This window comes from Erinaceus europaeus, chromosome 9 (genome assembly GCF_950295315.1).
Source record: "Erinaceus europaeus chromosome 9, mEriEur2.1, whole genome shotgun sequence".
Lineage (NCBI taxonomy): Eukaryota > Metazoa > Chordata > Mammalia > Eulipotyphla > Erinaceidae > Erinaceus > Erinaceus europaeus.
Genome location: NC_080170.1, coordinates 111,984,679 through 112,012,129, shown reverse-complemented (window position 1 = coordinate 112,012,129; position 27,451 = coordinate 111,984,679). Strand labels below are relative to the sequence as shown.

Below are 27,451 nucleotides of genomic sequence, written 5' to 3'. Positions count from 1 at the left end.
CAGTTTGGGAGTATGGATAGACCTGTTAATGCCTATATTCAGTGGGAAAGCAATTACAGAAGCCAGACCTTCCACCTTCTGCATCCCACAATGACCCTGGGTCCATACTCCCAGAGGGATAAAGAATAGGAAAGCTATCAGGGGAGGGAATGGGATACAGAGTTCTGGTGGTGGGAATTGTGTGGAGTTGCACCCCTCTTATCCTATGGTTTAGTAAATGTTTCCTTTTTATAAATAAAAAATTTAAAAAAAAGTGTTGGATTTAACAGCATGAGACTGGTTTGATCCCCAGTATCGTATGTGCTAGAGTGGTGCTTTGGTTCTCTCTCTTTCTCTCTCTCTCTCTTTTCTCTCTCCATACATGTACACATTTATCTGTGTATGTACATATAACTGATAAACAACCCCTTAAAAAGATATATAGGAGGGTCATATTCGTGCTTTGGCTTTCTCTCCCCTTCCTTTAATAATAAATCCAGGGGGCCTGGTGGTGGCACACTTGGTTAAGTACACATAGTACTATGTGCAAGGATATGCACAAGGACCTGGATGTGAGGCCTCACTCCCCACCTGCAGGGTGAATGTTTCACCAGAGGTGAAGCAGGTGTCTTTCTCTCTTACTCTCTGTCTCCCTCACTCCTCTCAATTTCTGTGTCCTATTGAAAAAAAAAAAAGGCCACTAGGAGCAGTGGATACATAGTGCCAGCATCAAGCCCCAGCAATAACCCTAGAGGCATAATAATAATAATAAATTGGCAAGAGTTTCAGTTCTTCCCAATGCTGGCACAGAGGTACTACCCTGACAGTGGCAGCTCTGGTGAGACTACAGAATCCTTTAGAGGGCCAAGCACATCTCCTGTGCCCCCGCACTGGTGGGACAATGCCCATTTCTCAAACAACGACATGAAAAGAAACCACCTGGAGTTCAGGGGTCAGCCAACTGCTGTCATTTTTATTTATAGTAAACCACAGAGTCAGGACATACATATACACAGTACATTACAGAACAAGGCCACAGCACTCTGTGCAGGCAAATGGGCAGGCCGGAGCAGGCAACCACCAGTACAGAACAACACATCTATGGGCCAGGGAGGCAGTGGAGGCGAACGAGCAGGAAGGGGAGGACTGGGCCCCTGGCACCGTGCTGACTAGTCACTGCCTCAGTATTGGCTGGTAAAGTCTGCATTTATGGGCCAAAGCTGAGGTGTGCCTGGACCTTTACCTTCCACCTGTGCCCAGGGTCACCCTCAACATGAAGGTTTAGCTAAGTTCCCTAAGAGGAAGCAGTGCTTTCCCGTTGGTGGGATTGAATTTTTTCCTAACACACATAATTAGAAAGGCTAAAATGGGTTTGATACACAGAAGAGGAAGTGGATACCCTCCAGGGATTGAGTCTGTGTGTCTCTGTGTGTAAGCGAGTGTGTGTATAGGTGAAGGACTTAGCTAAAAGTCTCCTTGTAGTGTTATTATTTTAATGGTGACCCCATCCCCACCCCAGATAAGTTGGTTTCTGAGCATGATCAATCCTCAAGAATGAAAGAAGGCAGATTCTTGGCCAAGAGAGCAAGGCACAGCTCTCCTGAGTCAACAGGACTGGATGAAGCCTTGGACCTGGTGGAAAATCCTGTAGAACAAAGACTGTGCCCCAAGGCCAGACAGTGGTGCCCCTGGTTAAGCACTCACATTACAGTGCACAAGGTCCCAGGTTCAAGCCCCTGGTCCCCACCTGCAAAGGGAAAGCTTCACAAATGGTGAATCAGGGCTGCAGGTGTCTGTCTCTCTCCCTCTCTATCCCCCACCACTCTCAATTTCTGTCTCTATCAATAATAAATTAAGAAAAATATTTTTTAAAAAAGAATATTTCAGGGACCCTGCCCCCACTTATGGTCATAATGTTCTACCATGGGGAGGCAAGGGTGCTGAAGAGAAAAAGCCTTCAGAGCCTTCTTGTTTGATAGGTGGAGGAAGACAGGCCTCAGGAGGCTTAAGAGCATGTCAAGGCCCTGTGACCGAAACATTCTTCATGCTGCTCTTTTCTCCCAGGCAGAATATCATCCCTCACACCACCACTGGACCCAGAATGGCTACTGTCATATCAGCAGCCTCTAGGAAACCCTTGCCAGACTTCTTCAAGGTCCAAGAGTGTTACTTGTCTTCTGTAGAGAGAGAAGAGAACCTCTGTAGCAGGTGGCAACTTGAAATTATGCTTCTTTGCTGTCAAAATCACTTCCTCTGAGCTATCTAGCAGGTGCTGAGAATGATGGCGCAGAGAGGCATGCCAGGTTACCTCTTCCCAGTCTGTGGAAGAGAGCAGCTGTGCTGTAAGCTGGAGCAGCCACTTGCTGTAAGACCCTCTTCTCTCTCCTCAGGTCTCTTGCTTCTGGCCACCTGGAGAGGAAAGAAAGAAAATGCAACAGATTTTAATATCTGCTTCTTTGCTAGGTGACCTGCCCACCACACTGCACTATCTCTGTCAAGCAAGTTCACACAATTAAAATGGGGCAACATGTGGAATTTCAGCCCTAGGTGAGTGTCATCTGGCTTGCCTCCTGCACAGGAGCGATGACTTTGGGGCAGAATTTCGTCTATGACGAATGACACTGGAACCGGTGCTGAGTGACTATCATTCATTACTCAAGCACAATCAACAGAGAACAGACATTATACAATGCTGGTCCCAACTCAGCATCAAAGGCTGGCTTGATGGCATGTAAATAAGGACTTTTCTAACAGGATAGGACCATGATACCAGAACTCCTTATATAATGGGTTTTGTGTGTTCACTGAGATCGTCTGCCAGATACTGTGATAACTGTGATAACAGTTTATGGATTTTTGCTCCTCCTCCTCCTTCTACTTCTTGTTTTGAGACAGAGACAGAAGGGGCCAGTTGGTAGTACATCTGATTAAGCACACACATTACAATGTCTAAGGACCCCAGTTTGGGCCCATGGTCCCTACTTGCAGGGGGAAAGCTTTGCAAGTGGTGAAGCAGTGCAGGTGTCTGTCTCTCCCCTCACTCCCCCTCACTTTTGTTTCGAGTTGCTGGGTCTTGGTGCTGGCACTATGAATCCACTGCTCCTGGCATCCATTTTTTTTCTCTTTTGTTTTCTTTCTGATTTTATTAGATAGGACCGAGAGAAATTGAAAGAGGATGGGGAGACACAGAGAGGGGGGTGAAAGATAAGACATCTGTAGACCTGTTTCACTGCACCACTCGTGAAGCAGACCCTCTGCAGATGGGGAGCAGGGACTCAAATCTAGGTCCTTGCACTGGGTACTATGTGCACTTAACTGGGTGTGACACTGCCTGGCCCTTCTCTTTTCCTCTCTATCACCCCCTTCCCTTTCAGTTTATGGTTGTCTCTATCTAATAAGTAAAGATAATAAATTTAAAAAAAAGATATACAGAGTGTAAGGTACCACAACACAAAGTTTCCCTTAATGTGATGGGGCCTAGGTTCAAACCTGGGTTACACACATGGCAAAGCAGCACGCCATCCAAGGGACCGTTTCGCCATATATATCCCTTTTAACTTCTCATGGCCTCTGGTCCCTGCTTTGTTTCTAACTACACACTGCTCTTCCACTGAAACTAATATATTTGTGATCTAGGATGTTCAGTTATGTCATTTTGTGGTAAAAGAGTCCTAATAGTTTTATACCTACAAAGGTGATTTATGTCTGATATAGGACTCAAAAGATAAAGAGAAAAAAAGAGTAGTAGGAGATAGCGGTGAGACACTGAGAAGACTTTCTTGATGGGTGGATTTAAGAGACACTCTAGTACATCCTTACATCTAGAATATGTATTCTCATCTTTCTTGATTTCCTTTTAAACAGATTTGCCTGGAGACAAAGTGGTAAGATGTCCCCTTATCTGATCCTCTAGTTGTATGGATGGACGCTCTAAAGATAGAATCCTGGGGCAGGGCAAAGAGAAGCATCACAAGAATAAAAGGAAGAAAATGTGGAAGAAGGTGCCCAAAATGGGTGGAGATTAAGAAAATCAGAAAGTGATGGGGAAGATGAAGAAAAATATAAAAGAGCCGCACTGAAACTCAGTAGGGAACAGTTCCCAGCAAATTGCTTAACAGCAACATATTTATTGATGCATACATGAGTTCATGTATTACTCAGCCTCTCCAGTCCCAGTTCCATCTGAGAAAACTGGATATAATATAACGACTCGCCCAACTTGCTAACTTGTGTCAGGGTCAGAGGCAGAGTTGGTCCCAAGAGGGAAGCAGTGCAACGCCTAGCAGACTTCCCCACCTGCTACCCCAGGCTAGAAAACATTCAGGGCGGTGGGAGGATTAAGGCCTGGGAAGCTCAGGGTGGGGAACCATCTAAGGGGCACGTTACTGCGAGGGTTTCCCCAACTTTCTATGTCTTTTCCTTTCTTCAGTGACAGGATGGGGAATCAGCTAGTGGCTTAAAATTTGTGTCAGCTCAAATTTGTCTATCATTGTGGAGAAATAGAAGTCTGTGCTGTTAAGTGCTCTGTCCGGTGCTTCGGTCACTTGTGCCATATTCTTGGTCACCCCTTTCAGGGTCATGGCTGTCTGCATTTTGGAGGCCACAGCATCCACGTGGGAAGCCATGTGGAGCCACTCCACACCTTGGTTCTTCTTATGGGATGGCATTCTCAGCATACACATGGGCACACTCAACATTTTTCTGCTGAAGGGCTTTTTCTACATTTGCCTGCTCCGTTTTGGAGTCTTCTCTTCCTTTTCCTGGGAGGCAGGTGAAACATCTACTGAATTTGGAGGTTGTTTTTGTAGTCTTCTCTGGCTTTCTCTCCTTGCCCATTTCTCCCTGAGGTTCCTGAAAGTTTCTTTCCTCCCTCAAGACAATAAAAATTGGGAGAGGAGTTCTCACCAAGTCAGCTGGTGGTAGGATCAACTTCCTCTACTTGACCTTCCTTTGAGAACACCCCACATAGTTCCACGAATGTCCTTTTGTATTTTCTTTCCCTTTTGGGGTAAGATCTGGATTTTCATCTATTTTGTGTGATCCCTCACCCCCAACCCTGCTCACAAACATCTCAACAGATTTGTTTGAGCTAGAGTCCTCCGAGACATTAAGGAGAAATCTCAGTACCCGAGACTCCATTTTATGTCTCTCTTGGTTCCTCTGAATGATCCAGGGCACATGGCCTCATTATGAGGAAGTGCTGAGAAAGGGGCAGTGCCATTGTGAAGGGGCTTAACACAGGCAAGTGAACTTTGTCTTCTGTGTACTCATTTCCCTCTTTCGGGAAACCATGCCTAACCTAATCACTGGGATAGAGGAGGGAACACTGCTTCCTTCTCCCTGCTACAAAATGACTAATGAACAGTAGTACAAACAGGCCTCTCTGTTCTGAGGAGACAGAGGTAAGACAAATCACATTGCCTAGACAAAGTTAAAGTGAGTGTACAGAGACCCTGCCCACCATCCGTCTCCTGGGAAGGCCTGCCAAGAGCTCTTATATAAGCTCCAGTGAGCTCATGTGTTTTCACGCCCATCGGCAGATCCTGGGCTTTAAGGCCAGGGGTTAGACTGGAGGAGGGAGCTCAGCAGAGACTGTATTCTTCCAAAGAGGGGGTGCTCTAGAGAAAAAAAAAACATGTTCCTACACTCAGGATGATGAAAACAATTTTCTTCTCCAAGGCAGTCAGTCTAGACTTGTGTTCTTTATGGCAGAAATGCCAGGAAAAGGGGTCTTGTTTGTTTCTTCTGAACATGTTGTGGAGTGAGGAGTATGTGGGGGAGGGAGGGGAGGCTTTTAATGAGTCAAAAATGTGCAGATGTGTGTGGGTTGGGGGGGGGGCACAAACAAGAAAGGTTTTTCTGAAACTTGGGAGGTAATGCAATGGATAAATAGACCCTCAAACATGAGGTCCTGAGTTTGATTCCCAGCAGCCCATGTGCCGAAGTGATGCTCATACTCTGACTCGCTTTCTCAAAAAATGATTATTTTTTCCTCCCTTCCTCCCTCCCTCCCTCCCTCCCTCCCTCCCTCTCTCTCTTTAAAAAAAAAAACCTTTTTGGGGGGCGGGCAATAGCACAGTGGGTTAAGTGCACATGTGCAAAGTGCAGCCATCAGCTTAAGGATCCCGGTTCGAGCCCCCAGCTCCCCACCTGCAGGGAGTCGCTTCATAACCGGTGAAGCAGGTCTCCAGGTATCTATCTTTCTCTCCCCCTCTCTGTTTCCCCTCCTCTCTCCATTTCTCTGTTCTATCCAACAACGACAGCAACAACAATAATAATAACAAGAATGATAAACAACAAGCACAACAAGAAGGGAGAAAAATGGCCTCCAGGAGCAGTGGATTTGTAGTGCAGGCACTGAGTCCCAGCAATAACCCTGGAGGCAACAAACAAACAAACAAACAACTTTTTGTTACTGTTGAGAGAAGACAGTGAGGTCTCCTAGCCATTGTCTGGGAACTAGACCTTATTGGCAGTTTTTCGCCATCAAGTTAGCCCACCATGGGGCCAGCCTTGTCTGAAACATCTGTGCTCAGCCTCTCCCGATGACCCAAACAGCTACACACAGACATGGTGGAATGATACCTGCTATTTATACTTTACCTGTTGAAAATGAGCTCATCTTGCATAAGTGAGTCAGTGATTTCTAAACAGACACACTCGGGGGTTGGCACACTAAGATCAGTTCTGCCTCAGCGAGGGAAGAGGAAATGCCTGCACATCTCAGTAGACGAATCCCTCTTCTAGTTAGCCTCTATTTGTTATGTGATGGGACAATAATTCTAATAGCTTTTTGTGTGAGGAAATGTCTGCAGATATGATCCTTGGTGCTTTGGCTATCCAGAACAAGGCTGTGCATAGCTCCCCTGCCACTACCACCCCTTTAAATACATGTCATTTCAGAAACAAAAGCAGGCACCGTTGAGGTATATTTCTAACTCTTCCAAGTCCTCTGAGCTTTCTCTCTGGCATCAGCAGTACGGAACTCTTCTGCATTTTGTTTCTTAGAAGAATATAGTGAATGTGCCACTTATTTTCTTCTTTCTAGATGAGTTGGACAAGTTTTGAATATAGCTAAGGTCTTCTCTGGGTTTTGCTCCAAACTTTCTCCTTATATGAGCGTGGTGTCCTGATCAACTTCTAGTGTGAAGAGTGGACTCAGTCAAGAAATGATAGCTCATAAGCAGAGTTTCCTGAAGTCTTCCTCCAACAACACACAATTCTTAACAGTTAAGAAAAGAAGAATAGCATAATGGTCTTTCATGATGCAAAAGGACTTCAAATGCAAAAAGCCCATCATGCCTGAAGCTCCCAAGTCCCAGGTTCGGTCCCCAGCACTACCAGAAGCCAGAGCTCTGACAGAAACAAACACCTCCATTAATGATGTATAAAATGTGTGTGTGTGTGTGTGTATGTGTGTGATGTCATGACATTCATTATTCCCAGATGGGTTCATTCCAGCAAGGATATTTAACTTGGGGGAGAGGATCTTCAAGAAGAGCTGACGAGAAGGGATGGGCTGTGGGTATTACTTAATCCTCTCAGAGTTGCTCTCAGTACTTACAGGCCTGGTGACAGCAGACCCCAAGCATCAATCAGTTCAGCGGCATTCTTTATTACTATATCCTTTACACATGGAGGTCGGTTCTTTGGGTTAAAAGATTTATCTTTCAATCCTTTTACATCAAGGATGTTGGGGAGAGAGAAAATATATTTTTTAATTTTTTTATCTTTATTTTTTTATTGGATAGAGATGGTCAGAAATCAAGAGGGGGGAGTCGGGCGGTAGCGCAGCGGTTAAGTGCAGGTGGCGCAAAGCACAAGGACCGGCACAAGGGTCTCGGTTCAAGCCCCCGGCTCCCCACCTGCAGGGGAGTCGCTTCACAAGCGGTGAAGCAGGTCTGCAGGTGTCTATCTTTCTCTCTCCCTGTCTCCCCCTCCTCTCTCCATTTCTCTCTGTCCTATCCAACAATAACAACAACAATAATGACTACAACAATAAAACGACAAGGGCAAAAACAAAGGGAAAATAAATAAATAAATTTAAGAAAAATTAAAAAAAAAAGAAATCAAGAGGGAAGGGGGGGCCAGTGGGAGGGTGGTGGCACACTGTGCTAAGCGCACATAAGCACAAGGATCCCAATATGCAAGGATCCCAGTTCAAGCCCCAGGCTCCCCACCTGCAGGGGGGATGCTTCACAAGTGGTGAAGCAGGTCTGCAGGTGTCTCTCTCTCTCTCCCTACCACCTCCTCTTCTCTCAATTTCTATCTAAAAAAAAAAATGGCCATAGGAGCAGTGGATTTGTAGTACAGGTACTAAGCCTTAGTGATAAGCCTGAAAACGAGGGGGGGGGGGAGAGAGGGGAAATAGTCACCAGGATTTTTCTTTTTCTTGAAGATGATGGTAATTTTCTGGTAATCAACTGGCACCTTTTTAAAAAAAATTAATTTTAATTTTTATCATTTTTTTTAATTAAAAAGAAAAAACAAGTTCACAAGTTCCTTTAAAAGAGTCATTGTTGAGTTCAAGAGGAACTGCTGACTCCCTGGATTCTTTTTTCTAGATTGCCATTTATACTGTGTGATTTATCAAGCCCTTTCCTTTTATATTAGTTGAGGTAAAAAGAACTTACCAGGGGGCCGGGCGGTGGTGCAGCAGGTTAAGCACAAGAACCAGTGTAAGGATCCGGGTTCGAGCCCCCGGCTCCCCACCTGCAGGGGGGTAGCTTCACAAGAGGTGAAGCAGGTCTGCAGGTGTCTATCTTTTTCTCCCCCTCGCTGTCTTCCTCCCCTCTCTCGATTTCTCTCTGTCCTGTCCAACAACAATGACAGCAATAACAACAAGGGCAACAAAAAGGAAAAAATAGCCTCCATGAGCAGTGGATTCGTAGTGCAGGCACTGAGCCCCAGCAATAACCACGGAGATAAATAAACAAAAAAAGAAACAAAAAGAAATGACCAGGCTGGCAAAATAGTTTGCCTAAACAGTGCACCTGCTTTGCCATATGCACGAACCAGGTTTGGGTCTGGTCTTCACCAAACTGGAAGAAGCTTTTGGTGCTGTTTCTGCAGCCATACCGGCCCTGCCCCCGCCCCCGCCCCTCCACTCCCAGCTCATCTGAAGAAGTCAGCCTATAGTGCCGAAGCCCTGGTGAGGAGAAAAAGAAATTACTTTTAGTATCCCTTACCTTATAATTCTTATTAAGAGTTCACTGGGAGTGGAAGTAGAAGGCACAACGATTATGCAAAAGCCTTTCAGGCCTTGGGCTCTGAGGTCCCAGGTTTAATCCCTTGTACTACTATGAGCCTAAGCTGAACAGTGCTCTAGTAAGAAATAGTAATAATATATATGTATAATCTATTTTTGTTTGTTTTATTTATTCGTGATTTCCTAATGATTAACAAGATTGTAGGACAAGAAGCACAATTCCATATAATTCCCACCACCAGAGGTCTAAATCTATTTTTAAGGTTAAGCGCACGTGGCATAAAGTGCAAGGACTGGAGTAAGGATCCTGGTTCGAGCCCCCAGCTCCCCACCTACAGGGGAGTCACTTCACAGGCAGTGTAGCAGGTCTGCAGGTGTCTATCTTTCTCTCCCCTTCTCTGTCTTCCCCCCCCCATTTCTCTCTGTCCTATCCAACGACTACATCAATAACAACAACAGTAATAACTACAACAATAAAACAAGGGCAACAAAAGGAAAAATAAATAAATAAAAATAAATCTATTTTTAAAAAGTTATTTATTTACTTATTTGCCTCCAGGGTTATCGCTGGGGCTCAGTGCCTGCACTATGAACCTACTGCTCATTTTTTACCATTTTATGGGATAGGACAGAGAGAAATTGAGAGAGGATGGGGAGAAAGAGAGGGAGAGAGAAAGACAGACACCTACAGATCTGCTTCACTGCTTGAGCTTGAACCCAGATCCTTGTGGTTAGTATGATGAGCTCTTACTTGGGTGTGCCATTGCCCAGCACTCCCCCACCCCAGGTTATTTTTTTTTCCTTAAAGGAAAAAGTCTGATTATTTTTTGTCCATTATTCTAAAGCAGCATTTTTTACACCAAATTATGTTTCACCCAATTTTTAAATGGATATTTCAAATTTGTTTTACTTTGATGTTATCTTCTAAATTCTGAGGTTTGACTTACTTGTATTTGATCCTTACTGTGGTCTCTGTGCATCTTTTAATGTGCTCTTTAATATGATGTGAACATTAACCATGTTGAGTCCTTCAAGGATTCACTGCTGCCTATATGTTCTAGGATATGGGTTAGCAAGTGACTTCGAGAGAGGCCCTAATAGCGGAAGTGGATAAGGGGCATGTGAATCTAACATTGCCCAGATCTGCTCTTTCCACTCTTTGTGCTCTGCGTACAAACAAATAAATGCTATTTTCTACTCCAGCTCTGTAGAAGAGGAGAGAGATTTGGGTTTCCGGTTTTGAGAAGAAAGTTGTATACAAGAGATTTGTAGTCATAAATCCCTGTCATTATCTTGAAGCTCACAGAACTTAGCCACAGTCCTGCAGGCACGAACACGGACTTTGAGGGCAGATGTTGGCAGATCTGAGTCCTGGGTCTGCCATGAGTTTGCTCTGCTTTCTAATTTCCTCACTTATCAAATGGCGGAACTATACAGCGCCAACTTCATAAGGTTCTTGTGAGTCATCAAAGTAATAAACTTTAGATTATTTAGATTAGACAGTTACTTAATATCACTTTCTTTAATGCCTGGACATGCCTATTTCACCAACTCCACTTTAAGATTTTTTTTCTTTTAATGATTTCTCAGTCCTTTTTTGGACTGTAAGTGTTCATACTCATCTACCTTGTCCAAATAAATCTACTAAAATATCAAGTTCCCACTCTCTTTTTATCTCATGAGTCTATCTTATTATGCGGATCTCTTACTGTGCTGCAACTTTGCTTTTGTGCTGCCTTTTTATTCTTTGTCAATTCTGACATGATCTCTGAGCAGTAGATCACAAATATTTCTGCCTTTCTAAGTTGAATTTCATATTTTTTTGAATCATGAAGCTGCCCTCCGTGTGACCTAGAAAGTCCTTTGATGATCCATATTTAGCTGTATCCATCACTCAACAGATGTCTGGATAGTTAAAGGCCCCGATGAGCTCCTTCTACATCCTGTGGTTTCAAGTTCCTGAGTTGTTAGTTAAAAAGCTTTCATCCTCTCTACCCCTCCCTCTTCCATAACCCATTCCAGGGTAGCAGAACAGATAAGTTACTTTAGCTATTCATTAATTCAACAAACTTATTACCTACAATATGCCTTATACTGGATTGCCATAGATGTTTTTCTCTACTTCCAAATTGCATTTCCTAATTTAACCCATTAGGGTCACTTTCCATGTTTTCTTTTTCTTTTCTTTTCTTTTATTTTATTTGTTGTTGTTGCCCTTGTTGTTCCATCATTGTTGCGGTTATTGTTATTGTAGTTGTTGGGATAGGACAGAGAGAAATGAAGAGAAGAGGGGAAGACAGAGAGGGGGAGAGAAAGATAGACACCTGCAGACCTGCTTCACTGCCTGTGAAGCAACTCCCCTGCAGGTGGGGAGCCGGGGGCTCGAACCTGATCCTTACGCCGGTTCTTTGCGCTTTGCACCACCTGTGCTTAACCCGCTGCGACTTTCCATGTTTTCTGATTGCTTCTCTAGAATCTGCAATGAGCATCTGAATAATGGTCTCTTCTATCTAGTCTTTCCTGACATGTAGAAGAGATGGAAGCTCAGCTGCAAACTCCGATGCTTTGCTGTAATGCACTTATCCTTGCACCCAGAGATTTCAGGATGGCATGGGCTCATCTTAGACTCCATCTAAAGGACTTCTGTTACCTGGTGAGGTTGCAGAACTCTGCCTGTTATCTAGTACCAGGGGCATGAAGTCTGAGCTGATAGCAAGGCTAGACTTTAAGCAGCTAAAAACCCTTGCTCTTCTGTGTCCCAAGTTTCTCAGAGCTGCCCATGAGGAAAGATGCCTCTCTGGATCATCCTATTAGATAGCATGTCTTGGCATGTGAAATGCAGCCTGCCATTCTGTTCTCCTGTGGAACACAGATGGCCCAGCCCACGCCCAGCACTAATGAGGATCACATGCAGAGCCTTCTTGCTGGAGGCTCCCTTTCCAACCCCAGTCCTCCTTCCCTGTGCAGGGCAGTCACTGTTGACCATGGCATTTAAATCTGAGAAGGCTGCTTGCTGCGCTCCCACTCAGATGAACAGATCTATTGTGTAGGCCCTGGGAAATGAGTCCCATAGAGCTAGAATCTGGATGAAGGGATGGCTGCCAATTGGCTTACAAGGGTGAGTGAGGTTTTGGGTTCCAGCTGTTCACAGAAGCTGTTGAACAAGCACTGGAAGGTCTTCCATAGAGATGCAGATAGAAGATCAATTTGTCGACACAAACTGTAATCTCACTCAGGATGATAGGAGGGTTGGAAATAGATAAGAATACTGCAGATGGGGAGTCGGGTGGTAGCGCAGCGGGTTAAGCGCTGGTGGCTCAAAGCACAAGGACCAACATAAGGATCCCGGTTCGAGTCCCTGGCTCCCCACCTGCAGGGGAGTCACTACACAGGCGGTGAAGCAGGTCTGCAGGTGTCTATCTTTCTCTCCTCTCTCTGTCTTCCCTTCCTCTCTCCATTTCTCTCTGTCCTATCCAACAACGACAACAACAATAATAACTACAACAATAAAACAACAAGGGCAACAAAAGGGAATAAATAATAAATATTAAAAAAAAAAGAATGTTGTAGATGGTGATAGACCCATGTCAAGTCTTTCCTCTACTAATTGCTATCTCTTTAACCTGGCAACTTCACCTTCTCATGCATTACTGTTATTTTTAAACATTTTATTTATTTATTGGCTAGAGACACAAATTGAGAGGGAAGTGGTGAGAGAGGGAGAGAGGGAGAGAGGGAGAGGGAGAGAGAGAAAGACCTCTGCAGCAATACTTGTTCGTGAAGCTCCCCTCTGCAAGTGAGGATTGAACCCACGTCCTTATGTCCTTATGCACCGTAATGTGTGCTCTCTACTGGGTGTGCCACTGCACAGCCCTTCTATGAACTTTTTTTTTCTTTGTAAAATAAGGACAATGTCTATATCATGGGTTGTTCTGAGTATTAAAAGGGGCAGCATGCATGAAAATACCTTGACAACAATGCCACCCTGTAAGCAATAAACGAGAAGTTCCTTTCCTATCTCCCTTCTCATCGTCTTCTTTCAGTAAACACTGAAAGATCTACTCAAGGTGGTGGGATAGCAAGGTGAGCTCAAGGGAGTAAGTAGCCTCATGTAAAAACCTCCACAAGTCTACTCTCCTATTGATAAAGTGTCACTTTGGGATGCATTGGATCGACCTTCTCTTGGTGCATCCCATGAGTACCCATTCATTGGGGAAACTGACGATCCTTCCTAGCCGACTGAATCCACATGGATCCCAGTCACTTTCAAAGCCAGCAACAAGCAGCTCCTGACAGCTTTCAACCTGACGCTGTTGACTGGCTATGGAAGAAGGGCAAACGCTAGAAGAAGAAGTGTCACTTTTGGTTGCCCTGGAGGGTAGCTCCTTCTTCCTTGCTACTGCAAGCTAGATGCAGATCTGGAATGTGTGACTAGAAGAATTCTACACTGGTGATGTGGACCACACTAGAAACACAAAGTCTCAATCTGTTAACATTATCACTCATTTTTTAATTATCTTTATTTATTGGATAGAGACACCCAGAAATTGAGAGGGAAGGGAAGGATAGAGAGGGGGAGAGACAGAGAGACACATGCAGCACTGCTTCACCACTTGTAAAGTTTTTTCCCTGCAGGTGGGGACTGGGGGCTCAAACCTGGGTCCTTGTGCACTGTAACATGTGTGCTCAACCAGGTGCGCCACTGACCAGCCCCTATAACTCATTTTTAAAAAACTCTCATAGCTACTAAAAAACTGATCACCACCACGGAGGGTGCTAATGCGTCTGGCCCTGCCACATGTATGCTTGGTATAATGGGCCAGTACCCACTGATGCAGAAATGGGACAGGGACATTTTTCACTATTTCAGTAAACAGAGGGCAACAAGACACACCATTCCAAAGGAAGTAACAGACTTATTAACCTCACAGTGGTGTCTACAAAAATAGCTTCAGCAGCTTTTTGGACAAGGTAGAGAGCTCTCAATGCTGCTCTCTGCTGAAGCCAGGTCAAGGCATTTTCTACATACACAGGTTCATAAATCAGTTCCCCATGAGGCAGTGCTGTTCACGTTAGGTCAGCTGGTTCTGTTCTCTGTAGTGACCCAGATGAAGTCTGATTCTTGGCACTTATGTTTTCCCTTTACATGCCCCCTAATATCTCCATTCAGGGGACAGAGACTCCAGACCCTTGATTCTTGAACAAAGAAATATAGAAGGGGGGAAAAACAAGTCAAAACAGTCACAGAGAAAAAACTAGCAAGAGTTTCTGAAGAATGGCAACTTCATGCTCTAGGAAAAGTGCTTTTTGACATTTTATAGAGGATGGTTAGTTCTCTATCAAGAACAAAAAGAAGAAATGGGGAAGTGGGGGCTGTACTGTTATGTGGAAAACTGAGAAATGCTATGCATGTACAAACTATTGTATTTACTGTTGACTGTAAAACATTAATTCTCCAATAAAGAAAAAAAAAAGAATGGTGGGTGGGGGTACAGCATAACGCTTATGCAAAGAGACTTTCATGCCTGAGGCTCTCAAGTCCTAGGTTCAATCCCCTACACCGCCATAAGCCAGAGCTGAGCAGTACTCTGGTAAAAAAAAAAAAAAAAAAAAAAAGAATGGTGAAACAGCATTTCTTAATCTTTTGCTATGCAAATGAAGGTCTCTAATGGTCTTTACTGAGAGCTTTCAATCAAGGCCCTTCAAGTGTCTACTAGAAGGCGACCTTGTGTTTAACCATTGAGCTCTTCTGTCATAGGGCATTTTATGGAGCCTAGTATTTTGTGAAATGCATTTTTTTTTTGTGAAACACATTTTAAGGAATGATACTAGTAGATATATCGTGGGGACTTAGACAAGACATTTGAGATACGTTTTTTGATCTCTTATTGTTAGATCCTGGGATTGCCTGCCAAGGCACACCATGTAGTTTCCTTCCTTGGAGGGTTGATAGCTTTCCTCCCTCTTTATTTGTCTTCTCTCTCTTTTATTATTAGCTTTAGGCACCCCCATACCTGGCAGTGCTGAGAGATAGACCTGTGACCTAGGAAATCTGTGAGTCTGGATGCTTCTTATCTTTGTGATTCTATTTTTATGGATCCGAACTGTGGTCGTGTTCCAAGGAAGGTACAGCCTAACTGGGACAGGAGGTAACTGAGGGTTTTGGCCAAGAGAAGTGGGGGATAGAGATGGGAAAAGTTGATGCAATTATTTTTGGCAGGAGTTGGAACCAAAGCAGCAGGAGAGAGTAAGTTTTAAGACTCCCTGGCAAAGTAACTTCCTAATCTGTCACTGACTATGTGTAAAAAAGTGATTAGTGGTTCTCTATATTTATCATGATTACTCACAAATATGTAATTTACATAATATATACAGCACATTAAGTACTATGTCACCTTATATAATGTGCATATGTATAATGTATATATGCATGTTATGTAACGCCAGTCTGGAGGCTCTTCCAGGTTCTGCCAAGTATTTCCTAATTTATTTGGCAATTTTAACATATCGTTTCCATCTGTGGAAAGAATTCTCTTGTGAGGAGCTGGTCTCTGACCTGAAATATAACCATCCCACTAAGTCTATCTCCATTCTCAGCCCACTGGAGGAAGCCCAGAAAGACCAAGGCATTATGAGATATAACTCCTTGCCTATTTGTCCAAGGACAACACAGTGTATTTAGAACTTCCTGATTCAAGCTTTTTATTGCTAGTGGAGTAGAAGAATGAGGGCAGATGAGAACATGTTTGAGGCATGGTCAGGATAAAAGGAAGATGAGGAAGAATGGATTGGATTCTCCCTTGGCTGGTTAAATGTGTGGATTTGAGAAGTCACCAAACCTTATGAAGCCTCATTTTTCCTCATTATGAAGACTGGGGGTAATAACACCTTCCCCACCAAACTGAGAGAAGCAGTATACAGAGTTACTCTAGAGTGAGGAACCACAGTTTTTACTAGGCAAGGAATGAATTGTAAAGTCAGATTAAACAAACAAACAAACAAACAAACAAACAAACAAAAAAAGGGACTTACTGGGGCTAAGAAACTGGAAGTGCAGTTCCCCTACAGTTTTTATACTCTGTGACTCTAAGGCTGACTTGTGACACACTTCTCCAACAAAACTACAAGTCTTACACACTAGCACAGAGTGGGCTGGGGGCCAGTCTCTTCAGGGTCCCTCCAGGAGACTTGTGAATCTTTGAGAATCAGTTTTACCTGTTGATACTGCCAAGTCTCAACAGCCTCAATGTTGAAGGGTCAGACTGGAACACAACACAGGCAATAGTCTCTTTACATGTTTTAGAATCAGTGGCCCCAAATCTGAAACTGCCTTTGTTTCAAAAATAAGTAACTTCCACAATATTACCTGCTGCCATTCGGGAGCTTCTTGGTTCCATCACCAAGAATCACACCATTGAAGACATGCTTCATGTGGCTTGGTCCAGTGCTCTGCTCTACTAGGTCAGGCAAGATGCTCTTAGATCTCCATCCTAGATGGTCCTAGGTGACTACTTCCTTCAGAGTAAGGATCAATTTATACACAGAATCTCTATTTTCCCTTCCTTGTCCATAGCATCTACCTCAGTATAAAGAACCCAGATTAAACTCAGTGGACAGATGTTGAAGAGGTCCAGGCTTCCTCTTGAGAAATCTCAGAGAGGGATGGAGACCCAAGGGAACAAAAGTGCTAATGCAAATGTTTCTTTCTACCAGTGAAGCTCTACACAGATATATCCTTGGGAAATCAGCCAGCACCAGCTCCATGAAGCCCACTGAGCTCTGCCTTGACTCATCTGGGAACTGGCTGGCAGCATCTTGCAGAAGGTGCCTTTGTCCTTGTGACTCTGTAGCCCTGGCCATGATGAGGTGGCAGGAAGAGATGATCTGATGATGATATGTAATGTCTTCATCTCCAGACCCATCTCTTACCAGCTTGGCCACAGAGAAACTCTAAGAAGCACTGCGAGGTCCTTGCTTTCTCAAGTGGGGTTTGTGCCATCCATGCATGTGCTGCACATCCATTCTTCCCTGCCAACTTGGATCCAAACTGTATCACTTATCAGTGGCTAGAAATGACCCTATTCCAAGACTTGTGAATTGTCTTGTTTACTCATTATCTTCTCAGTGGCCTCGTTTCCCAGATCATACTAGCCAAGATACTGTGGGAAACCTATTGACATTTCTGAAATAGTCAGTTTTCTCATCGGACAAATGAGTAAATCCCACCCAGAATATCTTTCATGACTGTTTTTAGGATCCAGTCAGGAGGAATAGTCTGTTTCTTCTTCTTCTAAGGAGAAACTTTCATTTCCTCTAAGCCTTATGATCACCATGGGGAAATGAAATGGTAGAACAGGGGACGGGGGGCATAAGAACCTTTGTTTCTTTGTCACTTTCTGTTCCTAAACTATATATTTTTTTTCAATAAAAAAAAAGGTTCATTGGTAAATAAATAATTATGTATATAAATATATATACTGCACATATGTACACACAGATAAGACCATCAGAGGGCCTTCAGATTATACTCTGGGAGCAGCTGGTGCAAAGAGGCAGGAGAGAACTGTGTTGTCTGGTCTCCTCAGCCAAAGGCCCCAGCTTCTCTGCCTTCAGGAATAGTCTGCTCCCAGGGCTTGGAGCTCAAACAGGAAACACACTTTGGCTAGAAAAAAGAACGAAGTGGGGGGAGGGGGATGTATGTTTTTTTTTCTTCCCTTTTTATACAATATTATGACACCAATTTGAAAAATAAACCCCAGTTTCTCTGCTTTCCCTCCCAGGTGTTCAGAGAACTAAGAAAATAAATACCACATCTAAGGTGTGCCTTGCCGGCAGCTCTGGGGGCTCTTGGAGCTGTCTCTAAACAAATATACAGTCACCAGGAGGAGGCTTCAGGAAAATAACAAGTGCCCACTGACAGGAGCGGAGAACCAAGAATGGAAACACAGCTTTTCACAGCCATTCTGCTTCCTCAGCAAGTTCTGGGAGAAATTGTTGCTTGAAGGACAACCAAGAAACCAGTGTGTACTTGCTGAGCCCTACCAAGGATTCTTCTGAGAGATGGAAGCCATCTTGTCTCTGCAACCTCTCTGGAGCAGGAGTTCTCTCCCTTGGCCACATCCAATTTCATGGAAGGCAGGAAACCTACTTCTTGTATACTCCCATGAGTGAGTTTTGCAGGACACGTAGAAAGAAAGGAGGATTTCTCCTTTAGCCTCAGAGGGTCCACACTTAGGCCTGGGAATGTGGAAGCTACCCCATGAGCTGACCACCACCTGGTGGTGGGCTCTAAGTCCAAACACAGGGTTCTGTTGGGGTGTAACAATTCTTGAAATAGAAAGACTGTATGGCTAGGTGAAGGTTCCTTCTTGGAGGGTGGTTTTACTTCCACTGGTTAGAGAAATGTGTGAGTGTGAGTGTGTGTGTGTGTGCACATGTGTGTGAGTGTGCACATGTGTGTGTGTGCACATGTGTGTGAGTGTGTGTGTGTGCACATGTGTGTGAGTGTTTTACAGTTTCTTGTTTTCTCTCTTGGTGTGACTGGTGCTTGGCATAATGTTTAGTCTTTTGAACGACTCTTCCTTCTCAGTGAGAAGAAGCTGCTCTTCTGGGGAGGCCCCATCATCATGGGTGCTTGGTTCTTGTGAGTAATTTTAATCTGAAAGCAAACATGAAAGCAGACATGAATTAGTGGCATGAAAATCCCAATAGTCTATGAGAGAATGAGCTGTTGAGAAAGGAGAGAAAGCCAGCTTGGGTTGGAGGGAACCTCATGCAGAAAGACAACTGTCCTTGAACAGTTTCAAAATTGGCAACTGAATCTTAACTGGGCCTGGAGTTTGGCAACTGGAAGTGAGGGGCGGAAACACCGAGGAGAGACGAATGTGAGCTTCCAACATGGTGATCAGCTCGCACCTGTCTTGTGTCCTTGCTATTCATAGACTCTCAGAATATCACAGCCAAGGAGACCTCAGAGACCAGTTCCCTTAGCCCCTCTGCAGGATGGATAAAGGGACAAAGGTCAAAGGCTTTGTTGGGTCTTAGATTAGCCTAAGGCCACACAAAGGGGCAGAAGGGCTAGAGCTTACATTCTCTGCCTCCATTGTTTCTGGCCATTCCTATTATGGCAGTGCAGATAGGCAACCAGTAACTCAAAGTTGACCTTGAGACTCCAGTCTGATCTCTGACTCAAACAACATTACATGCACATTTTCCAAATCAGCTTCTTAGATGTCTCCTCTTTTCTTAGCTCTCTAAGGAAGACCTAAGTTTCCTTTAAATGTTTTAGATTTTAGGAGTATTTTCTCCTGTAGATGTGAAGTCAATCAAAAAACACGTGTGAATTTCCCCTTTTGATATATATATATATATATATATATTAGGGCTTTAAAAATATTTAATCTCAGGGCTGGGTGGTAGCACACAAGGTAGGTTAAGGGCACACAGTGCAAAGCGCAAGGACCTGCGCAAGGATCCCGGTTCCATCCCCTGGCTCCCCATCTGCAGGACAGTCACTTTACAAGCTGTGAAGCAGGTCTGCAAGTGTCTATCTTTCTCTTCCCCTCTCTGTCTTCCCCTCCTCTCTCAATTTTCTCTCTGTCCTATCCAACAACAACAACAGCAGTAACAATAACAACAAGGGTAAGAAGCGCAACAAAAATGGGGAAAATAGCTTCCAGGAGCAGTGGATTCTTAGTGCAGCCACTGAGCCCCATTGATAACCCTGGAGGCAAACAAACAGACAAACAAACAAACCTCTATTTGAGTGTGACCTATTTGAACAAGGTTACTTTAATCATCTGTTTTATCAGTCTATCAATAATGTTTAGCAAGGATGGCTTATATTCACAATAAGAAAATGAATAGGAAATAGAAAGAGACACAAAGAAGTGGAAAGATATTCCATGCTCATGGGAAGGAAAAATTAACATCATTAAAATGAATGTATTACCCAGAGGCATATACAAATTAATGCTATCCCCATCAAGATCCCAACCACATTTTTTTGGAGAATAGAACAAAAGCTACAAATGTTTGTCTGGAACCAGAAAAGACCTAGAATTGCCAAAACAATCTTGAGAAGAAAGAACAGAACTGCAGGCATCACACTCCCAGACCTCAAATTGTATTATAGGCCATTGTCATTAAAACTGCTTGGTACTGGAACATGAATAGACACACTGACCAGTGGAATAGAATTGAGAGCCCAGAAGTAAACCCCCACACTTATGGACATCTAATCTTTGACAAAGGTGTCCAGACTATTAAATGGGAGAAAAGGGAGTCTCTTCAACAAATGGTGTTGGAAAAAATGGGTTGCAACATGCAGAAGAATGAAAGTGAACCATCATATTTCACCAAACACAAAAGTAAATTACAAGTGGATCAAGGACTTGAATGTTAGACCAGAAACTATCAGATACTTAGAGGAAAATATTGGCAGAACTCTTATCGGTATACATTTTAAAGACATCTTTGATGAAATGAATCCAATTACAAAGAAGACTAAGGCAAGAATAAACCTATGGGACTACATCAAATTAAAAAGCTCTTGGAGTAGGGCGGTAGCGCAGCAGGTTAAGCGCACATGGTGCAAAGCTCAAGGGCCGGCATAAGGATCCCGGTTCGAGCCCCTGGCTCCCCACCTGCAGGGGAGTCGCTTCACAGGCGGTGAAGCAGGTCTGCAGGTGTCTATCTTTCTCTCCCCTTCTCTGTCTTCCCCTCCTCTCTCCATTTCTCTCTGTCCTATCCAACAACGACAACAACAATAATAACTACAACAATAAAACAAGGGCAACAAAAGATAATAAATAAATAAATATTTAAAAAAACATTTAAAAAAAGAACAACAACAACAACAACAAAAGCTCTGCACAGGAAAAGAAACCCCCACCCAAACCAAGAGACCCCTCACAGAATGAGAGAAGATCTTTAATGCCATACATCAGACAAGAGGCTAATAACCAGAATATATAAACAGCCCACCAAACTCAGCAACAAGAAAACAAATGACCTCATCCAAAAATGGGGAGAGGACATGAACAGAATATTCACCACAGAAGAGATCCAAAAGGCTGATAAACACATGAAAAAATGCTTCAAGTCTCTGATTGTCAGAGAAATACAAATCAAGACAACAATGAGATACCACTTCACTCCTGTGAAAATGTCATACATCAGAAAAGGTAGCAGCAGCAAATGCTGGAGAGGTTGTGGGGTCAAAGGAACCCTCCTACACTGCTGGTGGGAATGTAAATTGTTCCAACCTCTGTGGAGAGCTGTCTGGAGAACTCTCAGAAGGCTAGAAATGGACTTACCCTAGGATACTGCAATTTCTCTCCTGGAGATATACCTAAGGAACCCACCCCAAAAGGTTTGTGTCTACCTATGTTCATAGCAGCACAATTTGTAATAGCCAAAACCTGGAAGCAACCCAGGTATCCAACAACAGATGAGTGGCTGAGCAAGTTGTGGCTTATATACACAAAGGAATACTACTCAGCTATTAAAAATGGTGACTTCACCTTCTTCAGCCCATCTTGAATGGAGCTTGAAGAAATCATGTTAAGTGAAATAAGTCAGAAACAAAAAGATGAATGTGGGATGATCTCACTCACAGGCAGAAGTTGAAAAACAAGATCAGAAGAAAGAACACTAAGCAGAACTTGGATTGGAATTGGTGTGTTGCACCAAAGTAAAAGACTCTGGGTTGCGTGGGGGCTGGGGAGGGGGGAGTTCAGGTCCTGGAACAGGATGGCAGAGAACCTAGTGCGGGTTGTATTATTGTGTGGAAAACTGAGAAATGTTATGCATGTACAAACTATTATATTTATTGACAACTGTAAAACAATCCCCTAATAAAGAAATTTAAAAAAGGAAATAAATAAGTTTTGAAAATACTAATTAAAAAGAAAGCTTGTAAACTGTCAAATGGAATGTAACAGTTTGCTAACTAATTCTCTTCTTTCACTGGAGTGGGGAGAAGCAGAATCGATGACTTCCTCCTCCCAGCTGTTCCTTGATCAGAAATGGCAGTGTGACCACAGAGAATAAGGATTCTCAGAAAAAGAGTTCCACCACCAAGTCAAAATTAGCGTGGGATAAACCAAGTGGTATCAGAGAGTGAACAGAGTGGACTGAGTAATCAGAAAGCATTTTAAGTTTTGAAAGGAAGGGAAGGAAGATCGCAGATGAAAAGAGAAAGGGAAGCATCAGGTAGAGGACTCACATATGAACTGGCTGAGGACAGAGCAAAGGAGCAGAAAGGAAGACAGAGATACAGGTGGGAGGAGCTGTGGGGCTTTAAAGGGGGGCACTGTGTGAGGTGGATAACTTTATTTTAAAAAGATTTATTTTTATTTTGGATAGACAAAGAGAGAAACTGAGATGGAGGATAGAGAGGAAGAAAGAGAAGGGCTGAGTGGTGGTGCGCTCGTTAAGTGCAAGGACCTGCTCTAGGATCTGGGTTCAAGGCCCCTCTCCCATCTCCACTTGTAGCGGGGATGCTTCACAAGTGGTAAGACAGGTCTGCAGGTGTCTTTCTCTCTCCCCTCTATCTCCCCTTCCCCTCTCAATTTCTGTCTGTCCTGTCCAATAGAATGAAAATAAAAAATGTTACCAGGAGCAGTGGATTCCTAGTGCCGGCACCAAGCCCCAGAGATAACCCTGGAGGCAAGTAAAAGAGAGAGAAAGAGCGAGAGACAGACAGACAGAGAGAGAGAGAGAGAGAGAGGCTGAGTGGTGTACCTGGCTGAGCGCATAATGTGCAAGGACCCAGGTTTGATCCCGCAGTCCCCACCTACAGGGGAAAGCTTTGGGGGTGACAAAGCAGTGTTGCAGTTGTCCTCTGTCCCTCTCTCTCCCTCTGTCACCCCCTTCCATCTCACTATCTGGCTGTCTCTGTCAAATAAATACATAAATGAAGATAATTAAAAATTAAAAAAAAAAAGAAAAAAGAGAGGAGAGAAACTTCCAGCACTACTTCACCACGTGTGAAACTCACCCCCCCCCCATACACACACCAAAGGTGTGGAGCAGGGGCTTGAACCTGGGTCCTCGCACATGGTAACATACATACTCAACCATGGTAACATACATACTCACCCCCTAACACCCTAAAAGTTTCTTTAATAAATACATTTCTGGGGGCCGGGCGGTAGCTCAGTGGGTTAAGTGCACATGGCGCCAAGCGCAAGGACTGGCATAAGGATCCCGGTTTGAGGCCCCTGCTCCCCATCTGCAGGGGGGTTGCCTCACAAGTGGTGAAGCAGGTCTGCAGGTGTCTATTTTTCTCTCCCTGTCTCAGTCTTCCCCTCCTCTCTCCATTTCTCTCTGTCCTATCCAACAACAACAACAGCAATGGCAACAATATAATAACAACAACAACAACAACAATGATAAAACAACAAGGGCAACAAAAGGGAAAAAATAGTCTCCAGGAGCAGTGGATCTGTAGTGCAGGCACCAAGCCCCAGCAATAATCCTGGAGGCAGAAAAAGATACATATATTATTAGTAATTTAACAAAATAATGAGGTAATAGGGGTATAATTCCACACGACTCCTACCACCAAAGTTCTGTGCCCTGATTCCTTTCCAATGATAGCCACCATAGTTCTCCCAATGTTATAGATATAGGTTGACTATATATATGCTCATATATGTGTGTATATACCTATACATATTATATACAGTATTTCTTTTTTTAAGTTCATGTATTTCAATTCTTTATATTCCATATATGCATGAAATCATCCTGTAGTTGTCTGGCATTTCCTTACTTACTGCCAGCGAGGTAGATAACTTTTTCATTTAAAAACAACATGTTGAATAAATAAATTTGAGGGAAATTATTCAACAGCTGCTTTCAGTGCCAGCTAAAATGGGGGTGGGGTTGTCATCACTGGGGATAATATTTTATTTTATTCTATTCAATTTTTACCAGAATTCAGCTGAGTTCTGGGTTATGGTGGCTCAAGGGACTGAGTTTGGGAGCTCAAAGCCTCAGGGATGAAACCCATTTGCATAACTATTATGCTGACTCTCCAGGGTATGCGTGTGTGTGTGTGTGTGTGTGTGTGTGTGTGTGTGTGTGTGTGTGTGTGTGTGTGTGTGTGGTGGAGGGGTGGGGGGGAAGAGGAGGAACCTGAGAATGCTACTATAAGCCAGGTTTAAAAGTATTATGCCTAAGATAAAAGAAGAAAAAGACATGGATGGGGAACTGAGCTGGGGAGTTAGAGTAAAGTTATGCAAAATAACAACAAACTTTCAAAAAATTTTTTCAAAAGATATTTAATTTATTCATTATTGGATAGAAACAGAGAAATTGAGAGGAGTAGGGGAGATAAGAGAGGGAAAGAGACAGAGAAACCTGCTTCACCACTCATGAAGATTTCCCCTGCAGGTAGGGACCAGGGGCTTGAACCTGGGTCCCTACACACTGTAGCATGTGCGCTTAACTAGGTGTGCCACCACTTAGGCCCAACAACAAACTTTCAAGCCTGAGACACTAAAGGTATTAGGTTTAGTTCTCCACACCACAATTAACCAGAGCTTGTAATAAATGCTCTGGTGAAAAAAATTAAATAACTAATTTAATTTAATTTTTTTAAGTATTTGTTTATTACACCTTCATTGATAGGACAGAGAGAAACTAAGAGAAGGAGAGGTAGAGAGAGAGAGAGAGAGAGAGAGAGAGAGAGAGACCTGCAGAGGGGGCTGGGCAGTAGCACACTGGGTTAAGCACACATGACGTGAAGCGCAAGGACCTGAGCAAGGATCCCGGTTTGAGCCCCCAGCTCCCCACCTGCAGGGGGTGATTGCTTCACAGGCGGTGAAGCAGGTCCGCAGGTGTCTATCTTTCTCTCTCCTTTTCTGTCTTCCCCTTCTCTCTCGATTTCTCTCTGTCCTATCCAACAGCAACAACAGCAATAGCAACAATGACAATAACAATAACAACAAGGGCAACAAAGTGGACTAGTGGATTCATAGTGCAGACACCAAACCCTATCGATAACCCTAGAGGGAAAAACAAAAACAAAAACAAAAAAACACCTGAAGCACTGCTTCACCACTTGTGAAGCTTCTCCCTTGCAGGTAGGAACTGGGGACTTGAACCTGGGTCCTTGTGTACTGTAATGTGTGCCACCACCCACCCCTTCATTAAAAAAAAATATGGAGGTGTTGGTGCACTTGGTAGAGTTCACATATGTGTGAAGACCTAAATTCAAGCCCCCAATCTCTACCTGCAGGGAGCAAACTTCAGTAACTGTGGAGCAGTGCTACAGATTATCTTTCTTTCCTTTGTCTCCTCTATCTCTCACTCTCTTGAAGAGAAAAAAAAAGGGGGGTGTAGTGGCCATCAGGAGTAGTGCACTCACTGTGCAAATACCAAGACTCAGTAAAAACCCTGGTGGCAAAATATAAGAAAACAATCCAAATATAATATGGAAATAAAAGACTTTATAGAGAATTAGTATAACTATAACTTGGGTGATGGAAGCTGAAATGATTTTCATGTTGGTTTCAACCAGCCTGAAAATCTAGAAGGGGGAACAAATCCCATACTGTTTATGTTATGTGTCACGGGGCACTAAGCTTATTGCAAAATTCATGGAAGTGAGGTATAGCAGGGGACTTGGCAGCACCTTGCCATGTAACCGAGCACTGTCTGATGCACATGATTTATAGCACATTTTCTTGTGGTAAGACTTCTCTCACTCCTGAGCCAATGAATCCCATGAGGGGAAGAACTTAATCATACTCACCTTGTTATTTCCCGAGCTAGTGCAATGCCTGTTCAGAATACATGCGGTGGAAATAGTGACCCGAAGAAGGAATGTGCTGGCAGCCAACAAGGCTGTGTGTGAGGCAAGAGTTGAACAGCTGGTGCACTGCCTGTATTTCCTCTTGATGGAGTGAACCACCCCCCCACACACACTCTTTCTCCCCCACCCCCCACCCAGATGATAGATGTCTCTTGTTTCTCCTTTTTCTCTCTTTAAACTGGGCTATTTATGTGCTTGTTAGCACCTCCAGGGCAAAGAGGAGGAAGTGAAACTTAAAACCCTCCCATTTGGTTTCTCAGCAATTTTGACTAAAATCTTGATAGGATAGGATTTTGGACATCTTGGGTAGCTTGAGACTTTGAAGTGATCTGTGGACGATAGTACGACAGATAACTGAGAGCTCACTGTATTCACAGACAGGAGAGGCAAGAAGTTGCGAAATCAGAGACTCATCTCAAGTCAAGAAGATGTCAGTGGCTTACTCCCTTATCTCCAAAGTAGGAGAGGCTAATGGGTTAAGCAGTTGAGATTCCATTTTAGGGGGGATAGTTGGATGTGGCTAAGCCTGCCTTTTTGGCCTTCAATGATAAGCAAGGATGACACACTTCTGTAGTTAGAACCCAAACTTTTCTGATAGGTGGGCAGGTGTAGCAATTAACTAAAAGTATCTATAATTTTCTAAAAGCCTTTCATAACATCAAAAACTTTTCTAAGATGCCTGGCAAGTACTAGGGGGATAGTAGCCCCATATTTTTAGTTTTCTGCTTTATTTCAGAGAGAATTGATATGGCCAACTCCTAGGTGATAGCTCAAAATTCACAGGATTTTTGATATGCTATTCCTTGAAAATGGGTGATGGTTTTAAATTTCATGAGTGTGTGTTTGGGGAGGGTGTTTGGGGGCAATTTTCCACAAATTAACACATGTTTGTTACTTTAAAAAAAGCAATTAGCTGGGAGTCGGGCTGTAGCGCACCGGGTTAAGCGCAGGTGGCGCAAAGCACAAGGACTGGCATAAGAATCCCGGTTCGAACCCCGGCTCCCCACCTGCAGGGGAGTCACTTCACAGGCGGTGAAGCAGGTCTGCAGGTGTCTATCTTTCTCTCCTCCTGTCTGTCTTCCCCATCTCTCTCCATTTCTCTCTGTCCTATCCAACAACGACAACAACAATAATAACTACAACAATAAAACAACAATAGCAAGGGAACAAATAAAAAAAATAAATATTAAAAAAATATTTAAAAAAAAAGCAATTAGCTGAGAGACTTTCCTACAGACTTCCTTCTCAGGGCAAATGACTCAGAACATACCCAGCAAAATGGCCACTGAATGGAAGTGTATGAGTCTACCCTGATTTCAGCTGGAGGTAAACAGACACAGACCCAAAAAGTCTCAGTAAGTCTTTGTAACAGTTAAAAAGTCAAAAGAAGGGAACTGGGCAGTGGCACACCGGGTTAAGCGCACATAGTACAAAGCACA

The 27,451-nt window shown here is 43.6% G+C and overlaps 1 protein-coding gene across 3 annotated transcripts in view; it reads right to left on the bottom strand.

The window, feature by feature from the left end:
* Positions 1-924: 924 nt before the first annotated feature.
* DGKG (diacylglycerol kinase gamma) overlaps positions 925-27,451 on the bottom strand; it is a 273,168-nt gene continuing 246,641 nt past the window's right edge. For all 3 annotated transcript variants that reach the window (XM_007519772.3, XM_007519774.3, XM_060198557.1), the window contains 2 exons: positions 16,554-18,845; positions 925-2,388 (listed from right to left, as the gene is read on the bottom strand). In XM_007519772.3, coding sequence (XP_007519834.1) covers positions 18,747-18,845 — 99 coding nt within the window. In that variant the 3' untranslated portion in view covers positions 925-2,388; positions 16,554-18,746. The remainder of the gene's footprint in view (positions 2,389-16,553; positions 18,846-27,451) is intronic.